This window comes from Cibotium barometz, chromosome 3, assembly GCF_041138505.1.
Source record: "Cibotium barometz isolate CiBa-2024 chromosome 3, ASM4113850v1, whole genome shotgun sequence".
NCBI lineage: Eukaryota > Viridiplantae > Streptophyta > Polypodiopsida > Cyatheales > Cibotiaceae > Cibotium > Cibotium barometz.
The window spans coordinates 35,059,621-35,081,252 of record NC_141048.1 but is presented as its reverse complement, the minus strand read 5'-3'; the positions used below and the strand labels follow the sequence as shown (position 1 = coordinate 35,081,252).

General features: G+C 54.5%; 1 protein-coding gene across 1 annotated transcript in view; it reads right to left on the bottom strand.

Annotated features, from left to right (window-relative positions):
- Window positions 1–21,632, bottom strand: part of LOC147639997 (uncharacterized) — a 99,449-nt gene that overhangs the window by 57,205 nt on the left and 20,612 nt on the right. The window contains exons 3-6 of the mRNA XM_086776124.1: window positions 17,179–17,271; window positions 16,938–17,018; window positions 16,781–16,838; window positions 10,894–10,958 (exon numbers count right to left, since the gene is read on the bottom strand). Coding sequence (XP_086632250.1) covers window positions 10,894–10,958; window positions 16,781–16,838; window positions 16,938–17,018; window positions 17,179–17,271 — 297 coding nt within the window. The remainder of the gene's footprint in view (window positions 1–10,893; window positions 10,959–16,780; window positions 16,839–16,937; window positions 17,019–17,178; window positions 17,272–21,632) is intronic.

Below are 21,632 nucleotides of genomic sequence, written 5' to 3'. Positions count from 1 at the left end.
GATTAAAATTGAACATAAGAACTAAAGCTAATTACAGAGCAGAAAGCTGAGTTGTTTGCATTGAGACACAAGGCCTTGTTAATAGGGCCCGAAGAGGTACAAATGAAGAGGCACATCCCTAACGAAAGGGTGTGACTCTTGAATGAATAGTTATGTCTTTTGGACGTAGAGGTGTGTCCTTTAATCAATAGATGTGTCCCTTTGAAGAGACGTGTCCTTTGATGATGACCCATGTGACAAGGTGTGACCCTTCACAGCTGTCCTTTCAATGATTAAGAGTAATTAAGGGTAATTAAGTCACAATCGTGACATAGAGAGCCTCTGGAGAATCTACAATAAGCACAATGTCATCAGCATAAAGTAGTATGGAAACAAGGATGCCTGCTAGTGATACGCCTCCTCCCCCTCCTTTATCAATGAAGGTCGAAATCTCGTCGATGTAGAGGCCAAAGAGAGTGGGAGACAGTGGGCATCCTTGCTTCACTCTGATGGTACTGGAGATCTCTGATAATCCTCCTGGCCATCTTACCCGCCCTATGATCGACTCATATAATGCAATGATCTCCCGGATCATGTCTGATGGTACCCCTAAATCCTCGAGCCACTACAGTAGTCTGGTTCAAGGCACTGTATCAAAGACTTTGCCGGAATCCACATAGCAGCAGTAGACCTATCAGTGTCATGCTCTGGCCTGTGATGGCTTGGAGGGTGAAGATGTGATCCAAATTGAAGAATAATTTGAGGAAGCCTGCCTCCCTTGATGTTCTCTGCCTATGTCTCTTTGCTAGAGTATTGAGCTCCATCTCAAGTAGTGACCCAAAAAATTTGGCCAGTGTGTGGCCAATCAAAATAGTCATGTGATTGTTGGGGTCCATGGGATCTCTGGCTTTATCGATGGGTGTGGTGGTATGGGCTGTCTAGGTGGGTGAGAAGCCATCCAAAAGAGCCCAGTTGAACATATGGGCTAGGAGGGGTGACAGAGTTTCCCCCGCATGGGAGATGTGCTCTGCCAAGAGGCCCTCATGGTTCGGTGATCTACCGTTTTTGAGTGTCCAGATGGCTCGGGTCACCATGGTGGGTGTGAAAAAGGTGGATGTGATGGTGTGGGATGGGGGACTGATCTTGTAGATCATGCATGTGTGTCATATGGATGGAGATGTGATGGGTGTGGGGGTAGGCGTTTCTTCCGGATTTTCTTCCAGCCCTCGTTACAGTTCACACCTTTGAGAGATTGGTAGAAGTCAGCATCATAACCAGATAAGAATGCAGTAATGATGATTTGACTCGCCTGCGAGCTCCGCTCCCCCCCCCCCCCCCCCCCCCCCCCCCCCCCGCTGCTTCTCGCCATCGCGCCTCACTCCCCCCCCCGCCAGTCCTCCGCTGTCTCCTCCGCCCTCTCCCCCGCCTTCTTCATCGTGCCCCTTTACGCCATCTCTCCACCGCCTTCTGCCTCGCGTACTCCCCCGCCTTCACTCCCCCGCCTCCCTCCTCTTTTCCGCTTTCTTCCCCCCCGCCTTCTCTTCCTTCGCCACCTTCCTCGCTGCCTTCCCTGCCTCTCCCCCCGCCGTTTGCTTCCTTCCCCCATCCTTTTTCCTCCGCCTCTCTAACCACCTTTGCCTCCATCTCTCTTCTCTCCCCCGCCACCTCTCCCCCCTCCGCCTTCTCTCTCCTCCCTTCCGTCTCGCCCCTCCGCCCACCGCTAACTCCTCCCCGCCCCAGCCCCCCCCCCCCCCCCCCCCCCCGCCCCTGCTATCATGTAGCCCTCTGCTTCTCTTTTTTCCTCGCAGGGCTGTGTCCCTCCCGTTGGTGACCCCGGTTTCTGGCTTTTTCCCTCTGGAGGACTCCATGGAAGCCGCTCCGACTAACCCTGCCGATTCTGGTCTCCGTCTGGAGTTCACAGCTGAAGATCTTCAGTTGTTTGTTTCCACAGTTTCCGCTCTTGAGGCCTCCTCCTTGGTCTGCAAGATAGTGGGTAGCCGTCCGATGTGGAGAGAGCTTCGCGACCTTCTGCAAGGCAGCCTTGTTGGCGTGCCCGCCAAGATCGTCAGCGTAGATTTTTTGGGACGTGGCTACTATCAGGTGGATTTCGAGTCCCCACAGGCAGCTCAGATGGTGCTGGCTCAGAGCCCCATTGCCCTCCACTCTTCCCGGGCGTTCCTGGCGCGATGGACTCATGGTTTCGACCCTGCTTCTGACCCGCTAGCAGGCGCGACAGGTTTCCCCGTCACTATCTGTTTTCCTGGACTCCGTAGGGAGTACTTGCCCCTCTTGTCATCCATTGGCAAGGCGTTCGGGCAGGTGGTGGAGACGCCTCAGACAGCGGCTTCAGTGATTGCTCGGGCAGCAGGACTCCCGGCCATTCGGGTTGTGGTTCCGTCACCGGAGTCCCTCCCGAAGACGATCCTTCTCCCTTGTCTTTCTGGAGGACATATGATACAGCGCGTGGAGTATTCGGGCCTCCCTGGCCAGTGTTACATATGTCGGGAGATGGGCCATCTCGCACGCGCCTGTCCCCGCAAGGGGGCTCATCCTTCACGTTATGCCGCCTCCAGACCCCCTGCAGGAGACCCGAGGGGTGGCCATCCACTTCAGAGACCGGACATCCTTGGCTCGTCACAGCAGGCGCCATCATCTGATGAGCAGGCCCCGGTGGAGGATGCCGCGCAGTCCCAGGAGGCTGGCGGATGGCAGGAGGTTCGCCGGCGGAAACGCCCGGCCCGCAGGGATCGTCGTCGCAGACGCCAGCAGGCAGCACAGGCTGGCGGACAGGCGACTCCGGCTGGCGTACATGCACCTATCCGCACTTATGCTCCTGTCAGGGATAGGCGGCCAGCAGGTCCCACCCCGATGGACGAGGATTCAGACTCAGTGCCCGTTGAGGCCGCTGGTGGAGCCTCCCACGTGGAGACCCCGCTCCCGCCTCCCCCCGCGGGGGCCCCCCCCCCCTCCTTGGAACAGATTCCTGAGGATCCTGGGCCGCACTCTTCGACCCCCGGCTCCCCTTCCCCTCACCCGGAGAGCACTCCTTCCTCCCTCCCTTCTCCCCCCCCAGCCCCCCCCCTCCCGCCTCCCCCGGCGGCCCCCCCTGACACCTATCCTCTGGCAGATGCCTCTCCATCCTCTCCTCGCTCTCCCCCCTCCTCGCCACGAGCCCCCATCCCTCCCTCGGCCTCTCCAGGATACTTCACCAGACCACCCACTGCCCCGGGGCAGCGCAACTGGGTAGGCCAGAGCTCAGTCCAGCGGCTGTTCCACCGCCACTCCGGGCCGGTGGAGATGGCGATCCTCGCCTCGCCCGCCACAGAGTTCTCTCCAGCCTCCCCTGGGGGGGCCCCCGCGAGTGATGGGGCTACCAGTGGATTACGGTTTTTTCAGGTGCCTCCAACTGGACGCTGGCCCGTTCGAGACACTGGTCGCGCCCTTGCGAGTTTGCGTGGTGTGCCATCCCTCTCGTTCTCCCTCTGTGGTGAGCAGCATGGTGGCTTTCTCCTTTCCTCTCAGTGTTGCCCCAGACACAGCATGGGATTGCAACTCTGTAGAGGAAGTTTTGCGTGATCAGATACTGGAGTTTTCTCACCACTTCAGTGACTTGGGGCTCACGGACCTATTGCAGACCCGATTACACTCAGCCCGCATGAGCTTGTTTGGTATAGGAGACTGGCGGGCAGATCCGGTCCACACCTCAGTTGAGGCGGTGCTTCTGATTCTCCTCCATGCCGCCCCGAGGGTGCAGCCTACCTTTAGATACATATATGCAGAGGATTGGTCTCACGCCTATGCCCTGGACAGGGCGAAGGCGGAGTGGGGCTGGACACAGAGACAGGTCACCCTCTTTTTGGAGAGACTCCGCACCCGGACAGACAGTGATTATTCTCCCTCCAAGCCGGCGCCCAAGACTCACAGAGTGGAGGGCAGATCATCCGGGCCGACTGAGAGGGGTGAGCCAGTGGAGGCTGCTTCACTTGCCATAGCTCATCCATGAGGATCCTCTCATGGAACATCCAGGGTCTCGGTGGACATCGCTGCTACATTGGCCGGGGCAGACTTCGCCAGGAGATCCAGAGGGCTCTCGTTGGAGGACCCATAGATATCCTTTTCATCCAGGAGCACCACCTTTCTGCCGGGCGTACCCGCACCTGCGGGAAGATCTTGCCAGGCAGGAGTCACACTTTTTGGTCACCGGCATATGGCTCCCAGGGGAACCAGGGTGGAGTATGCATCTCAGTCAGCGAGCAGCTTCTATCCGAGGTTGTGGACTCTGGCATTCTGGTCCAGGGTCGTGCGCAGTGGATCATCCTTCGGGTTGGGGAAGACCGCATTGGCTTCCTCAACTTCTACGCCCCTAATGGGGCGACCAGGAGAGCCGAGTTCTGGAGCACCATTAGGCAGTCCCTCCCCTTGGCAGACCACTGGTGCCTCGGAGGGGATTGCAACATGCTGGAGGATGCAGAGGACAGGGTGGGGGGCAGCCAGGAGACCATTCATGGGCCGGAGCTCGCTGCCTGGGAGGAACTAGTGCTTCAGGTGAGAGGCCAAGATCTGTGGACTCTCCCGGAGTTTGGCAGGTTGCAGGGGAGTCTATCTTTCTCGCGCTCGGATAGACGGGCCACAGGAGTTAACCTATCCCGCATCGACAGGTTTTACATTGATGAGTGGGCCTGTGATAGAGGTGGCACAGTGGGCATACTTGTAGGCTCCTCGTTTTCAGACCACTATCCAGTGCTTCTCCAGATCGAGGACCCCACGAGAGGAGAGCAGGGCCAGAGCGTCCGGATTCCAGATTGTCTCATAGAGGAGCCCGAGATTGCGATCAGAGTTGAGCAGGTCTGGCAGGAGCTGCAGTTCAGGAGAGGATCGGCAGCCAGCGATCTTGCCAGTGGCTTGCAGGAGATCAGCCAGATGCTCAGACAGGCTGCCTTGGACCGGCTGGAGGCCTTCAGAGAGCAGGAGAGGAGCCTACGGAGGAGTCTAGCGTCCCTCCAGAGACTCCAGGAGAGGGATCCTACGAGCCCTTAGATCTCAGAGCAGATGGAGTCAGCTCGCACGGAGATCAGATCCATCGAGGAGAGGAGGGTGGAGTTCTGATTCCATGCTCGGGCTTCCTTTTGGACACAGGCTGGAGACAGAGTGACTCGAGATTTCTTTGAGGCGACAGGGCCTCGCTTCAGACGAGAGGGTCTCAGGCGTCTCCGTCAGGCTGATGGCCAGGTTGTGGTGGATCCCCCCAGGGTTCGGGCTATAGCCACAGATTTTTACAGGGACCTTCTCTCTGCTGAGCCAGCAGATGACAGGGTGAGAGAGGCTCGGGAGGCAGTCTGGAGCTTCACGAGACCGGTTGTGCCGGCCCATTTACAGCACTCCCTTCTCTCCCCCTTCTCGGATACGGAACTGGAGGAGGCTCTTCAGGCATTACCTCGGGGCAAATGCCCAGGAGAGGACGGTCTTTCGGTGGCTTTCTTCCAGAGGTACTGGGGCCTCTTACACAGGGGCTTCAGATTGGCATTCCAGGAGATTATGGAGTCAGGAGTCATGCCGGACAGCATGGCTGAGGGGTTGATCTACTTGATCCCCAAAGAGGGAGGAGACAGACTGGAGATTAGACAGTGGAGACCGATCACCTTGCTAGGCACGGCCTACAAGGTCCTAGCTAAGGCGATCAGCAGGCGGCTTCAGCCTCACCTTCCGGACATCATCCACTCCACGCAGACTGGCTTCATCCAGGATAGGAGCATTCTGGATAACATTTTCTCTTTCTGGGAGGCTTCGGCTCTGGCTAGATTTCGACAGGAGGATCTGGCAGTGCTCCTTCTCGACTTCGAGAAGGCATATGATCGGGTGGACTGGGCCTTCTTGGAAGGCACTATGGAGAGGATGGGCTTCCCCCCTCAGTGGATCCGTGGGGTCTCTGCACTCTACTCATCGGCTCATAGCCAGGTGCTGATACAGGGCGTGCGCGGAGAGAGGTTCCAGCTCTCGCGCTCGGTGCGGCAGGGGTACCCCTTGGCGCCCTTTCTTTTTCTTTTTGTGGCGGAGGCCATGAGCACTTTTTTGACGGCACAGGATACAGGTTTGCGGGGCCTCCAGCTTCCCATCCGCACCTCGGAGGAGCTCCTAGACTCGGAGTTTGCGGATGACACTGCTGTCTATCTTCAGGGAGGTGAGGAGAACCTCCGCCGCTTCGCCTTAGCCATGGACAGGTTTTGCAGAGCTTCGGGCGCTTTGATCAACTGGCACAAGTCGTGTGGGCTGTGGGTCAGCTCTATGCCCCCCCCGACTTGGAGGCCAGTTGACGGTTTTCAGTGGCTGCCCCCCGGCACTACAGTGCGTTATTTGGGATGTTATGTGGGCATTGACATATCTCCGGAGCAGCAGATAGCCCCCCTTCTTCTGAGCATTCGGAAGAAGCTTCTGTATTGGAGTACCGCTCGTTTATCTCTGGCTGGCCGAGTAGTTGTGGCCAACCAGGTTCTGCTTGCTACTATGTGGTACATCACTTCTTGCTGGGCCTTCTCTCGGGCATGCATTGGCCAGGTGCAGAGGCTCATCAGGAACTTTCTTTGGTCCGGTGGCGACGTGCGGCCCGCCAGGGCCAAGGTGGCATGGGCGGTGATCACTCAGCCGAGGGAGAGAGGCGGCCTGGGCATTGTTGATCCTATTTGCCAAAGCCAAGCATTGCTTGGCAAGTTGGTAGTTCGTGGCCTCCTGCCAGGCGCTGAGCCGTGGAAGGAGTTTCTTGTTTCCAGGATGCTCAGCCGCAACCCTTCTCTTAGCGGCCCCTGGACCCCCAGCATCAGGTGGATCTTTACAGAGCAGCGATCCAGAGGAGTGGGCCTTGGCTTCGAGGAGCGTTTTGCAGCTAGCCTTCTGAGGGCCTGGTCGCATCTGAGGCCATCACTCTTCCAGACTCCTCCGGGCACCGATGAGGAGCGCCTGAGGCAGCCATTGATCTGGAACCCCTTGATTCGACTTCCCAGTGGCCATATGGTTGGATCGCGGTATCACGTGTCGTGGGGCCCGTTGAGCTCCGGCCCAGCCCAGTCCCTAGACGACTGGATATGTTTTCAGCAGCTGCCTCTAGAGGCTCAGGAGAGGAGACTCAGTGGGATGAGGGGCAGAGAGTTGATGAGACAGGACATTGAGGCGGCCATCCCCCGGGAGTGGCGGACCCCAGTACAGGACCCTCCACCTCCACAGTGGATGGGTGTCTTTACTCGGCATGAGATCCTTCTAGCGGTCTGCGGCACAGCGGAGAGAGTCACCCCACTCACTTTCGAGGTGGGAGAGGGTGGCCAGCTTCAGAGGACACGACTAGAGTTGGATGGGCTCCAGGGTTGTATTCTTCAGAGGGTGCGGGTGGTCGGCTTTCATCAGAGACAGTGGCATGTAGACCCCTCACCGGCCTCGATAGGGGAGGACTGTTCTTGGAGATTATGGGCTTGGGACAGCAGGCCTCTTATTCGCCTTCAGTGGGATCCAGGTGAGTGGTTTTGGCGAGATCCCTACTTGGCCCCTACCAGCCCAGGCATCCCCTTTTTTCAGTACACAGCGAGGCTGGGGCGGCGGATTCAGAGGCACAGGACAGCGAGCACCCCGGCGGCGGCCGAGCATTGGCGGCGACAGGGGCTCTCCCCTGCCTTTCTTAGGGACTTCTGGCAGCGCTTGGGCCAGCTTCCGGCCCCGGAAGGTGACGCTTTTTCTCTGGCTCACAGCGCAGAGAGGACTGGCTGTGGGGGCTTGGCTAGCTTTTGGCAGACACCCAGCGTCCTGCCCTCGGTGCGGCCATGCACAGGAGTCGCAGCGGCACTGCTTATGGGATTGCCCACAGGCACAGCAGGTCTGGCAGCGCGCTCTCAGGATGGTTTTTGCAGGCTCACCAGGTGAGATGCTGGTGACGTGGGGTGCGGTGGCTTGGGCCACGGACAGCGGCCCGGCCCTTGGATATGAGGACGTCCCTGGCAGTGCGACCATCCAGGTCTCTGACAGGGCGATGGCGGTGGTTCCGACGCCAGACTTCTCTTCGGCAGCCCCTCAGGAGGGGGTCGGGCACAGATGGGAGATGATCAGCAGCATGACGGCTTGGCACATATGGAGAGCCCGATGCAGGGAGGCCATTGACTGCCAGGCGACTCCACCGGCGGAGGTCATACAGGCCCTCTGGGTGGACATCATTCACACCTTGAGAGGTCACTGGGGGAAACTCCAGGGCGACTCGGATCGCATGAGAGGGCGCCGCAAGGCTTTCCTCCGCACTTGGCAGCCTGGCCCTTTCCTCACCGCGAGGGGCGAGGATGTCACTTGGCACTACAGGCCTCCAGTCTGGCTTTTCTCACCTCCCATATGTACTACTAGGTAGCCCCCCCCCAGAGAGCGGCCAGCCACGGGGGTGGAGCTCAGGAGTTCACTGTGTTTTTATCCCTCCTTGCGAGGTGAGCTTTGTAGCCTTATGGCGTTTTCTCATTAACTAATAGAAGGATCTTTTTCCCGGAAAAAAAAAAAAAAAAAGATTGGTAGAAGTCCTTGTATTGGCTCTTAACATGTGCTCGTTTCTTACGTCTAGTTGTGTATTGGTTAATCCTTTGAGCATCTCACTCTCGGATTTGGCCAGTTGCAACCTCGTGTAGGAGACACTCACGTGTTGTGTGGCATTCCTTGTCATACCAATCATTCTCATGCATGGTGTCGGTAGGGGGTCTGGCGGTGGATCAGCTGGTAGATGGAAATGCGGCTATGGCAGAGGTGTGTAAGATTGTGGTGAGTTGAGAGGTGAGTTCTGCTAGTAAGAGATTGGGGTCTACATATGTTAGATGTCGGTAGAGATGGTCAGAGTAAGTCGAGTCCCCATCATGGTGGAAGTGAATCTGGGTGTAGTGGGAGATGGGGAGGTGGTGGTGAGGATGGTCAGGAAAAGCCGAGGCTGAAGGAGAGATAGGCACGGTCAGCTCCAAGGGGGCAGGTGGGAATGTTGAAGGCTGTATGGCTGTGGCTAAAGCCGGTGATCCCAACAGGTAATCTACTGTACTCCAGCCTCCACCATGTGGGAAGCATGTGAGAGCTCCGGAAGAAGGCCAACGGGACATTTCATTGAAGATGGTTAAGCCATGTGTGTTCCCTAGCACGAAGAACTGTCTCCCTGATGCTCTAATGTCCCCTATGTCCTGTGATACCTGCTGAATGCCAATCTCCTCTGAGTCTATCTCCTGCATGGTCGGCTCCTTCTGGTCATATACAGATAGATGCATGCTTGCTATGAGTCCTGGCATTGAAGTCCCCTAAAAGGAGAACTTCACCCAAGCGTGAGAACTCAATGATGTCTGCATGGAGGGGATAAAACTGCTCTCCCTCCTCCAGAATAGCAGATGAGGACTTCTTGGGTGTGGGAAGTAACATACTGCAATGTGTATACGTCTCTTTTTGTTCCATGATGAGATATGGCATAGACATTATTGTATCACTTTGGTCTCATGGGCCCATTGGGTCTTTAGTAGACGGTAATATATCTTTCTTTCTTTTTCTCCACTGTGACCTCTAACCTCACCCACATAAAGCGTCTCTGTGTCCCCACGGACTATGGTATTCATGGGCTGTAGGTGTGTCCTGAATAGTACCACCACTTCACCAGACCTACGTACCCCACCACGTGTATGTCTCCTCTCGGTAGGAGAATGCCCACTCATAGCCAGAAATGAGTGGTAGCCCTCTCTCGGGGCTCTAGTGGTTCCTATGAAGGAGAGAATGTCCCTCTCTCTAAAAACTTCCATAAATCCCCCAATGTCTAATAGCAATGTCCCATTACACTTCCAAATTGCCAACTCCAGGTGTATGGTCCCATAGACCCCGCGCCCCTATTTGGGACGCTGCTCTATGATGATGACTCGCCCATCCCTGTATACTACCCACTTCCCCGCCGCCTTGCGGCCTCGTGCACATGTTCGCCCGTTTGTGCTCTATGCTCTACCTGGGTTTGGGTAAGATCATCCCCTAGGTATATCTTCTCCCCTCGGTGAGCTGTCCGTGTGTTCATGAAGGCCTCTCGGCTAGCAAGGTCCAGGAATTTCGAGATGACGGGGCGCTCCTGTGAGGTGTCCCATCCCACAGGTTGTGTGTCCACGGAAGGGGTCCCTTCCACTTTGAGTTTCTTGCATAGGGCTAGAGCATCAGCCTTGGGGCATTCCCCCTCTTTTAGTCCTCTCACCCTCACATGAAGAGCGGGGCCACTCCTAACAATGCTAGCACAAGCTATGTGGCACCGACATCTTACTTCTAATCATGCATGACAATATCATAACCCTAGCCTCTCTATGCTCTTCCAGGTACCCTGCCCTAGCGCTGGTTCCCAAAAAACTGCACCATAGATGGCTGCTAGGTGTACCAAAGTGTCAAAAAGCCAACACTTGGTGCAAGGCTCCGAGAAGTGGGTCTGGAATCACTGCCTCTCTAGACGGGCTAGGGAGGCATGGCCTCGGGGTAGTTGATTGGCTAGTCGATCAGTGACATCCATGGTCATGCAAAAGTGAGGACCATAAAGGTCACTTCGAGGTATACATATGTTTTGACAATCTCCACAGGGGCATCCCTGTACAAGGAGGATAGCCATGATGCAATATCATAGGACCATGACTTTAGTATTGCCAAGGTTGACGGTAAGGTCTCTCTCCCTACAAAACTTCTCCAATGCATCCAGGTGTCTCTGTAAACCCTCGGCTAAATCTGAGATCAAGATAACGTCAAAAACTATAAAATGAAATAGTGTTGTTAAGGTGTTACAAGAAAATATCAATTGTGATCAAGCTCACACCTCCAACATCATTGCAAAACACAAAACAATTTGTTTCCTTCTAAAAGCTTGTCGTCGTAATGCAAACAAGAAGGCATCGCAAGCAGTTCAGAACAAACCTTGACCAAGGAAGAAACTTTCTTTAATGATGTTCCTACGCCAGAAATTGGATTTCTTGAGAGGACTGCACCAAAGCAAATATAGGATCAAATGAAGCCCGCAAATGAGGCCTGCAACAAAAACAGAAGAGGCTGTTATACGAGAGCTGGAGCTCCCCCTACGTGCCTGCCGCCCCCCTTCTCCTTCGCACTGCCCACCCCTGCCCCCACCGCCTTTGTGCAGCCTCACCCTTCGCCCCCGCCTTTCCGTGCCGCCCATTACCACCCTCTCCCGTCACCCCTGCCCTCTGGCCGCATGTGCCCTCCTCCATATGCATCACCTTTCCCTTCGCCCCTTTGCCCCTGTTTAGCAACGTCACCCTCTCCCATCACCTCTGCCCTTTGGCCGCCAGTGCCTCAGCCCATCACCTTCTTCCTTCCCATCATCTAGCTGCCACCCCCACTCTGCACGCCAGCCACCCTCACCCAGTCCCGTCTTCTTCACCACCCCTCCTCTCCTTCGCGCCCCTCTCCCCTGTCTCAGCCGTTTCCCCCCCCCTCCACTCCTTTCGTTTTTATTTGCCCCCGCCTCCTCCTTGTCCTGCCCACCTCCCTGTTTTGCCACCCCCCGCCCCGATTCTGCCTGTGTGCCTTCTTGCAGTCACCTCCGCCCTCTTCCTTCGTGTTGTCCACTGCCCCTCTGCCTCATCTCGTCTCTTTGAGTGCTCTTCCTCCGCTTGCCCTTCCTTCGTATTGTCTGCCGCCTCTCCGCATTATCTCATCTCTTCAAGCGCTGCTCCTCCGCTTGCCCTTCCCTCTGCCCCAGCCTTCTCTTCTCTCTGTCATCGCCCTCTTCCCCTGCGTCTTCTCAGCACAGTTGTTGTGTGCAGGTTGTTTTCCTTTTGGCACAAGTTGGCTTATGTGGTCCTTTCCCTTTTAGGACTCCAGGTCAACCGCTCTGTCAACCCTGACAGAGACCGCCACTCCTTGCCATTTTTCCAAAGCAGATCTCCAGCTCTTGGCTTTTACAGTTGCCTCCCTCGCAGCCTCTTTCCTAGTTTGCAAAATTGTAGGGAGCCACCACGCAGGTGGACAGATTCGGCAAAATCACCGATATCCATTTTCTTGGGCTTGGCTACTCAGGTGGAGTTGTTCTCAGGCATTTTTTGCTAGATCTTGCACGTGTTTCCTGCTTCCCAGTTAAGGTCTACTTACCCAGCCTCAGGAAGGAGCATGACCAGCTCCACCATTCAATTGGACGGATGTTCGGACAGGTACTGGAGTCCCCCAAGACTGCCGCCTCGGTGGTAGCCAGGGCAACCGAGATTCCTTCCATCAGAGTTTGTGTAGCCTCTCTGGAAGCTCTCCCGCATAGGTTATCGCACTTCCCACCTGCTGCAAGAGGGCCCACTGCCGCAACAGGTTGGGTATTGACGACTCCCTGGCTAGCGTTTCGTGTAGGCAGATGGGACACCATGCTCGGGTCTACCCGCACCGCCAGGCCCACCAAGGATGCCCCCATGACCCTCCACGGACCCGCCTCAAGCTCCCCCCGCCGCCAGGGTGGAGGACACAAGAGCTCAGCACCACCCCTCTTCCCCTCCCTGAGAGAGGGCCTGTCAGCCCGACTCCGAGGGCCAAGACACGGGGAGAATGCTGGCCGGTGGCAGCCGGCGCATCGGCCCCACAAACGCCACCACCAGCCCAGCTCTGCCAGCCAGAGCATCAGGAAAGTGGGGGGCCCAATGTAACAGTGCTTACTGGTAAGCATTTATCTCCGGATCAAGAGGTGGGCGGCGCCCAGGTGGTGCCAGCTTCAGCTTCTCGCCCTTCGATTCTTCCCAAGGTTCCGGTGCATGTGGTCCCCCTCCACCCCTTCCCCTCTTCCCCCACCGAGTCCCCCCCCCCTCATCTCCCATAGTTTCCTCCAGTCCTATTCTTGTGATACCTCCCTCCTTCCTCCCTACACCCCCCCTGGACTCACTCCCTATTTCTTGCCCTCTCCCCCTCCTCCAGTGCCCTTCCCCCCTCTCCACGACCCCCCTCCAAGCCTGCCGCCCCTCAGCTACTCCTGATCCCTCACGGCACGAGCAGTCCTGCTTGGCTCACCGTTTGATTCACCAGTTGTCTAATCCTATGAAGATGACAATTGCAACATCCCCTATGGCTTCCCTTCCTCCAGAGTCCCTTGGTGCACCCCCCCGCCCCACCCGCTGCCTACCGCCCCCCGGCTACTCTTGATCCCTCACGGCACGAGCAGTCCTGCTTGGCTCACCATTTGATTCACCAGTTCTTGCAGCCTTCCCTTCCTCCAGAGCCCCCTGCGCCCACCACCCCCGCCCCCTCCCCTGCTCCCCTAGTTTCCCCCAAGCCTTCTGTTCTTGTGATACCTCCCCTCTCACCCCTACGCCCCCCCCTGGACTCCCCCCCCCTCTTTCTTTGCCCTCCCCCTCCTCCAGCGCCTCCCCCCCTCTTCACTTCCCCCCTCCAGACCTACTGCCCCCCAGCTACTCCTGATCCCTCACAGCGCGAGCGGTCCTGCTTGCCTCGCTGTTTGATTCACCGGTTCTCTAATCCTATGGAGATGACAATTGCAGCATCCCCTATGGCTTCCCTTCCTCCAGAGCCCCCTGCCCCCCCTCCATGTCTGCTGCCCTCCGGCTACTCCTGATCCTTAAAGGCACGAGCAGTCGTACTTGGCTTATCGTTTGATTCACCAATTCTCTAATCCTATGGAGATGACAATCTGTGGCTTCCCTTCTTGCAGAGCCCCCTGGCACCCCCCCCCCACCCCCCCTCCCTTCCCTTCCCCCTGAACTCCCCTAGTTTCGCGCCGTCTTATTCTTGTGATACCTCGCTCCTATGCCCCCCCTGGACTCCCCGCCCTCTCCCCCTCCTCCAGCGCCTCCTCACCTCTCCGCTTCCCCCCTCCATGCCTACTGCCCCGGCTACTCCTAATCCCTCACGGCACGAGCAGCCGTGCTTGGCTCACCGTTTGATTCACCAGTTCTCTAATCCTAAGGAGATGATAACTGCAGCATCCCTATTGTTTCCCTTCCTCCAGAGCCCCCTGGCGCCCTCACCACCCCCCCCCCTTCTCCCTTGGGACCATGGGGATCCTGGTGGATTACAGCCTCTTCAAGTGCCTCCCAACGCAGGCAAGTGAGTTCTCAGAGACGGTGGGTCTCCTCCGAGTCTACGTGATTTTCCATCACTCCACTCCAGACAGTGGCATGATGATCTTTTCGTTCCCGCTCAGTGTTGCCCTGGGCAGCGAGTGGGACAGTGAGACAGCATCCTCCACTATCTACTCTCAGGAAGTCCCCCTCTCTCGGCATTTGGGAGACGGGGATGGAAGTCTTGTTGATATTGTCACACACTAAGGCCTTTGCTTCGAGCCCAGAGGTGGTCTTGTTCATGTTCTTACATGTGGCTGCGATAGTCCCTCTGACGTCAGCATACCACTATCTTCATTGCGAGGGATGGAGCCCCGAGTATGCCCAAAGAGCAGGGCTAGAGCAGACTGGGCCTTCATTGAGGTAGGATCAGTGATAACATGCCTCGCATTTGGTCACACACAGATTGAGACTACGCTCCTTCCAAAACCCTCCGTAGAGAGGGTGCATCGAGCCCATCTCACTCCTCCCATGCATAGTTATGCAGATTATCTTTTGAAACATTCATGGGGGCCTGCTTCCATGCCATTAGAGGGGTTCGTCTCCTGGAGATTCAGAGAGCCTGTGTCGGGGGCTTGATGGGTGTTCTCCCAGGCATGCCTCGGCAGGCCGATTTGGAAATTTCTTTGGGCAAGGAGTCAGGACAGACAACCGTCCTGCAAGGGCCAACGTGGCCTAGACAGTTATTATTCAACCCCGTCATCATGGTGGGTTGGGCATTATTGCTCCAGCTATTCAGAGCAGAGCCCTCTTGGGTACTGTGAACCCTCCACCCCCAGAGTGCAGTGGAAATTCACAAACGCCCGAGCCCACGGCCTCAGCTCCTCCTTGCAGGCCCTTGATTTGGAGCCCCCTCTTCAGGATACCTAGTGGGTGCTCTCACATTGCATGGGGGGCCCTTAGCACTGGTCTCTTTCAATCGTAGACTAGGCCAGCTTCAAGAGGCTCCCCCCAGAGGCACACGACGAACACCTCACAGCAGGGATTGGGCGTGCCGCAATCAGATTACCTTCATCAACTCGGCCATCCCCCCCAATTGGTGGACCCCAATCCCCCCCCCCCGACGCAGCCGGCCGCAGTGGAGTGGCTTCATGCTTTCACTCACCATGATTTCCCTTTAGCAATCCTTGGTTCTTATGGGGGATCTGCACTCATTTTCTGAGTTGGTGCCCAGGGCCAGCTGACCCTCTCCCCCACAGAGGACTACAGTGATCGATCTCTTCAGCGGGGCAAGGATTCTTGGCTTTCATGATCATCAGTGACACATTGACCCTCCTCTGGTCAAGGTGGCCCGCAACAGTTTATGGCGCCTATGGCTTTGGGAGAGCCGACCTCCAACTCGCATCTAGTGGGATCCAAGCAAGTGGGAGTGGCAGGACCCCTTCAGCCCAGAGAGCCTGACCACATCCTTTTTTCATTTCTCGGCGAGGAAAGGTCGCAGAATCCAGTTCATAAGATTGATGGCACCACAGCAGCGGCAGACTACTGGGCATCCCAGGGCATCTCTTTCCGGTTCCTCGGAGATTTGGAAGTGGCTGTTGGACAGTTATTGACCTAGGAAGGTCACACTCTTCCTCTTGACAGTTAGCCCGCTGCAGTCTCATTGTCGGTACTTGGTTGGCCATCGGAGGGCAGCCGGCACAGTTGTGCAATGCAGCCACCCCACGGAGTTGCAGCAGCATTGCCTTTGGGATTGTCTCAAAGCGCAACAGGTTTGGTAGAGGATCCTTAGCCTATACACATCGGTTAGCTCCACGCCGCTTACTATCACTTGGGGGGCAGTAGGCTGGGTGACTGAGGCTGACCCTGCTCTTTTCTATGAGGCAGCAGCAGGTGGGCAGGCCCTCCGACTCTCTCACTGCAAGATTGATACAGTTTCCACCCCTGACATTTTGGCAAAGCCTTGGTCTCCATGCACAAGCCGAGAAGGGAGATCATAAGCAGCATAGCTGCATGGCATATTTGGCGGGCCCGTTGTAGCAAGGCCATCAAGGGTACTCTCATTCCTCCAACCGAGTCCATCCTCTCCATTTGGACACATCATTCATACCCTCCACGGTCAACGAGGGAAGCTTCAGGGTGGGTCGGATCGCATGCGTAGACGACGAGAGGCCATCCTGCACATGGGTCCCTTTCTCACTGATCAGACCGGTGGGATTACTTGGCATTACAGGCCACCGGTTTTGCTCTTCTCCACCCCCCCCCCCCCCCCCCCCCCGAGGTAGTTTCCCTTTGAAAGCATCCAGCCATGGAGGGAAATACCCCTCCCCAGTTTGTATTTTGCCCCCTTTGAGCGTTTTCAGCATGTACATCTAGCCCTCGGGTTGCTATGTTTTAACTAATAGACGGATCTTTTTCCCAGAAAAAAAAACAAACAAGCAAACAAATATAGGATGTTAGAACCATGACCTTGGAGTAACTTTCAATAGCATGCTTATATTCAAACTAATCTATCAATTTCAGTTATAATTTGGTTTATGTGATTTATCTTTTTGCCTTACCAAGTAAGCCCAAAACTAGGCCTCCATGGTTTTCATGAACCTGTGCCTTGCTTTTCCTATTGTGCTTTTCTTATGGTCTTCCTTACCTCTTACTAATCTTTGATCATTCTTTGAGGCTTTGACTGCAAATTCATTGGTGTTTAAAGCACATTATAGTTTTTTTCCTGCTTAGAAAGCATTTCCAAAAATCTCCTTGTAAAGCAAAAGTACATTACAAGGGGTGGGAGTCACCGAGTGTGTTGAGAGCTGTAAGCCCATTTAGCTTGCAAACCGAGTCGATTTGATTATCTGAGTTCCATATCACGAAAGGCAGCAACAAATCCTTAAATTTGTGAAAATTAAAATTCCCTCCCGAAAAAAAAGCATAAATTCCATCACAAATCTCTCCATTCAAGATTAGAGCTCGCAACTCAACTAGAGCTTTGACCTCTCTCATGGAACTGATTTGATTTCTACTGCCATTGAGCACCTGTACAAATTTTCATAAAAAAGAGATGTTAGCCTTCAAAAGTATCTGAAATTTCATAATCCTAAATCAAGGTACCTTTTCATTCAATCATAACCTAGCTCAATTTTCTGCCATCAAAATGCAGTAACTTCGTTTCAAACCACGAAAAAACTGTACTCACTGTGAGATTAAAGAGCTTTTCCACACCATGCAGACTCTTCAACTCATTGCTTGCAACTGAGAGCCACTTCAGGCATTTGCAGTTCGATAAGGCCTGTTTTAGCACACACAAAGCCCTCATCATGTGTTGAGAAACGCTGATTAAGCATAAATCTTTGAAGGACCAAAAACACTAGTGATTTCATGTTTCGAGAAAAAGAAGGCGGTAATGTGAACAACATCCTAATAGGCACCAACAACATCCTAATAAGCACCAACATCCATACATATACATATGCATGCATATAAATTATATATATACATATACATATTTGCATACTCTTGGTTCTTCATGCCCTTTTCCACACAATCACTTAGAATTATCGTCTTAATACGCTGGACACAGACAGGGTTCCAAGAATGCCATTTGAGTCCTCCATGCAGCTTGCACAGGAGGAACAAAGCAGATATTGGTACTCCCAGGTGGTCCAATGGTTTGAGGCACACGGGTTACAAATGGACTGACCGCAGTACAGTCTAACTCCCCCTTCTTAGATCTCCCAAGGCAGGAGATCAGCCGTGATCTAACATGGCTTCGGATTTGTCAGACATGGTTGAATACCCTGGAGCTTCCCACCAAGCTTGAGTTCCAAAGAGAGCACTTCTGCTTCTATTAGTTACCAAGCAAAACAGCCATACTGGCTAAGTAAAAAATCAGCTCCACATAGGGAAAGCGAGAGTCAAGAAACAAAAAAAAAAGGAGAGGATGCCAATGAGGTGATAGCTCAAGTGGTGAAGGTGTTTGCCTAGGACCAAGAGGTCCTGGGTTCAAAACTCCCCTTGGTGCTTCCTTGGCGGCATTGCCTATGGGTGGATAAATAAGCGCCTACAGGTGGTTGTGTACAGTGTGAAATTTGGTAACTATGGGAGGATCTTGGGCCAAAGGCCAGTTGAAAAAAAAAAAAAAGGGAGAGGATGCTCTTCTCCTGTGGCTGGCTGCTCTAGGAGGAGAAGGCTATCTCATACAATGGGGGGAGGGGGAACAACCACACACATGGTCTATAGTACCAAGTGGGCTCACCACCATTGTCAATGAGAAAGGGACTGTGATGCCAAATCCTCAAGAAGGCCCCACGGCCCTTCCGCATGCAGTCAAACCCACCTTGAAGCTCCCCCCCCAATGTCCACAAAGGGTATGAATGATCAAGCCAAATGCTCCGAATGGACTCCGTTGGCCGGGTGAGGGTGCCCTCGATGGCCTCATTGCATCAAGCTCTCTCGATGTGCCACGCAGCAATACTGCTGGGAATCTCCCATCTCTGGCTAGACCCTGGAGTCCAATGACCAATGGATGGTGGCACTGTAGAAATACGAAGGTGAGAGATCTGAAGGGAAAGTCCCCCACCCTCCTCATATGCCATGACTGCCTCGGCCTTGGCGGCCCAAGAAATGTGCCCCACGTAACTATGTGGGAGGGGGCCCGGCCCATAGTGAAGATGCGGAGAATCCGCTGCCAAACTTGTTGAGCCTTCTTCGAGCAAAATCTCAAAGGCAATGGCATTGGGACTCCTGGGGATGGCCACACCTCGAACAAACTGCTGGCCTACCTCCTATGGCCAGCCAAGTGCCAAACCGCTGGGCTCTGATGTGCCAACTGCCATAGAATGAGAGTGATCGCCGAAAAATATCCCATAGCCTCTTCTAGAAATCTAAGAGAAACTGAGGAGGGAGGCCTTGAGACTGATAGAGTCCTACTGCTACTGCAGTGCCCTCAACCTCTGACATCTAAATCTTCCGGCCCAGCCGTGCAGTGTAGGCAAAGAAGGGGGTACCGGAAGTCTCCTCACTATCATCCGGATCTTGCCATGTCCACTCCCCTCGGTCCCACTAAAGTCGCATGAGAGGACGACCCTCCCAAATCCACAAACACGAGAATCTCTCTTGCCACCTTGGCCAGTGGAGGGTCTATGAGCCACTCATGCGCATGGAAACCAATCACCCTTACCCTCTGCAAGATGCATCCACCGAAATCCTCCATAGGGGGCTCTGCTCTCTCAAGTCTACCATGAGGTTCGATAGAGAAGGTGATGAGTAAGGCAAAGCTCTCATCAGCGCCATGGACAGCCAAAAGTATGTCATGCTTGGTGAACACTCCCAACCACTGCCGGGGAGACAGGTCAAGGATCGGGGCCAGCCACTTCAAGGGGGATGGGAGAGTCGATGTCGAGGCCAAGTCTGTCTCACCACGTATCCGAGTGAGGCTCCTCTCCTTAGCCTCCAGGTGCAGCTGCCTGAAAATAAGCCAATCTCCAAAGTGACCGAGCGGGACCCATGCACAAAGCTCCCCACCATACGTGCAGGCGAGCCCCCAGAATGTGACCACTGGGCAAACCAACCAAGGGCTTCCAGATCAGAGGCTATCAGAGACACTCCTCGGATGCAACTGAAGCAGACTGTTGAAAAGCCGACCTGAGATGATCCCAAGCACGCAAGAGGCTAGCTGCAAATCTCTCCTCAAATGCAGGGCGAAAGCCATGAGTCCACGTCTCCATGAAGATCCATGTCGTACTTTGGGGCCAAGAAAGGGCCACCCAAAACCGAGATGCGGGCAGAGATTCTGGCCAGGAGGAAGTCCTTCCAGGGCTCGCCACCCGGAAGAAGGCCATGAACTATCAACTTGCCCAAAAGGGCACGGCACTGCATGGAGGGATCGATGATGCTTAGGCCCCCCCTACATCGCGGGCTGAATGATCACTCTCTAGGCCACCTTGGCTTGGGCAAGCCTCTCGGCTACTAGCAAAAAGAAAGTTGCACAGATCAAAAGTTGAAATTGACCAATGCGCCTACGAGAAGGCCCAACAGGAGGTGATGAACCACATGGTGGCGAGAAAAACTTGGTTCACCACCACAACCCAGCCAGCTAAGGAAAGCCTGGCTAAACTCCAGTATAACAACTTCTTCAAAATGCTGAGAAGAAGAGAGGCTAACTACTGCTCCAGCAAGATATCAATACCCATCTGGCATCCAAGATAACGAACTGGGGTGCCACTCGAGGTTCATTCAAAAGCCTCAACTGGACTCCAAGTCGGGGCAGGCAATAAGCCAACCCAAAATCCACACGACTTGTGCCAGTTGATCTGTGCTCCCGATGCACAACACGAAATCTCTATCATTTCGACGAATCTCTGGAGATTCCCCTCATCTCCGAAAAAGTATGCTGCTATGTCAACGGCAAGCTCTGAATCGAGCAGCTCCTCCTGCATGCAGATGGGAAGACGCAAACCCTGGAGACCTATCTTTTGAGCGAAGAGAAAATTACTCATGGCCTCGGCAACAAACAAAATAGATAAGGTGCTAGTGGACAGCCCTACCAGACCAAGCGAGAAAGCGGAAATCTATCGCCTCTGGCTCCTAAATGAGAACATGGCTGTGTGAAGCCAAGTAGAGCCCAAAAACACTTCGGACCCACTCCTCCAGGAATCTGATCCGGCACATCGTCCCCTCCACAAAGCCCAGTCTACCTTGTCATAGGCTTTCTCAAAATCCGAAAGAAGAACAATAAGATCCTAATGACTCAATTTGGCCGAAGCCGTCACCTCCCAAAAAGTGCTCTCACAAAGTGAAGATGTTGCCCAAAATGCTCCGATCCTAGATGTAGCCGGTCTCCATGCCATGGATCAAATCGAGCAGGAAAGGCTACGATCACCCGGCTGATGGCCCTGGCTAGAATTTTGTAGGCGGTCCCTAGGAGGGTGACAAGCCTCCACTACCGAATCTCCAATCTGTCTCACCACCGTCCTTGGGAATCAAATGGATCAATCCCTCTGATACAGCCATGGCTCCATGACAAGTTTGGGAATCCATGAGAAGACGAGAGGGTGATGATAGTCATCCAGGGTCAGAAGATGGAATCCTGTCATCCAGTTTAGCAGAGGGGGATGTCATGTGCAAGACATGTACATGCTCATTCCCACAGCTAATCCTGGAGGGGCAACAGATAAAGAACAGATTCAGGACTAGATTTAGGAGCTTCTGCAGCTTTATTGGCAGGGAAGATGTGGAAGGACCAAAAGGCTATCAGCCAACAGTTTGGGGGTTTGTTCCTGTGTCGGCTGCAGCTAAGTGTATTTATGTCCAAGGACCTGGCCGACAGCAGCAAGTCGGCCAGTCCACACATGTTTCCAAGGCCTATATAAAGTAGGTGCATAGCTCATTGATAGCATCTCACTCCTTTTTGGGGAATGTGGTCATAGACTAGGATTATGAAGGAGCTTCAAGGGCAGCCAAAGGCTAGCCAAGTTGTACATCCTTTTTGTACTATATGAATATACTGAAATTCAGCTCTCTCTCTCTCTCTCTCTCTCTTCTCTCCATCTCTTTGCTTGCGTTTTGCATCAGGTTGTTCCAAGATGGTGTTTAGGGCTGAAAGAAGACTCCCAGAGCTTCCAGCTTTGAAGCCACCTTCCATGAGATCCC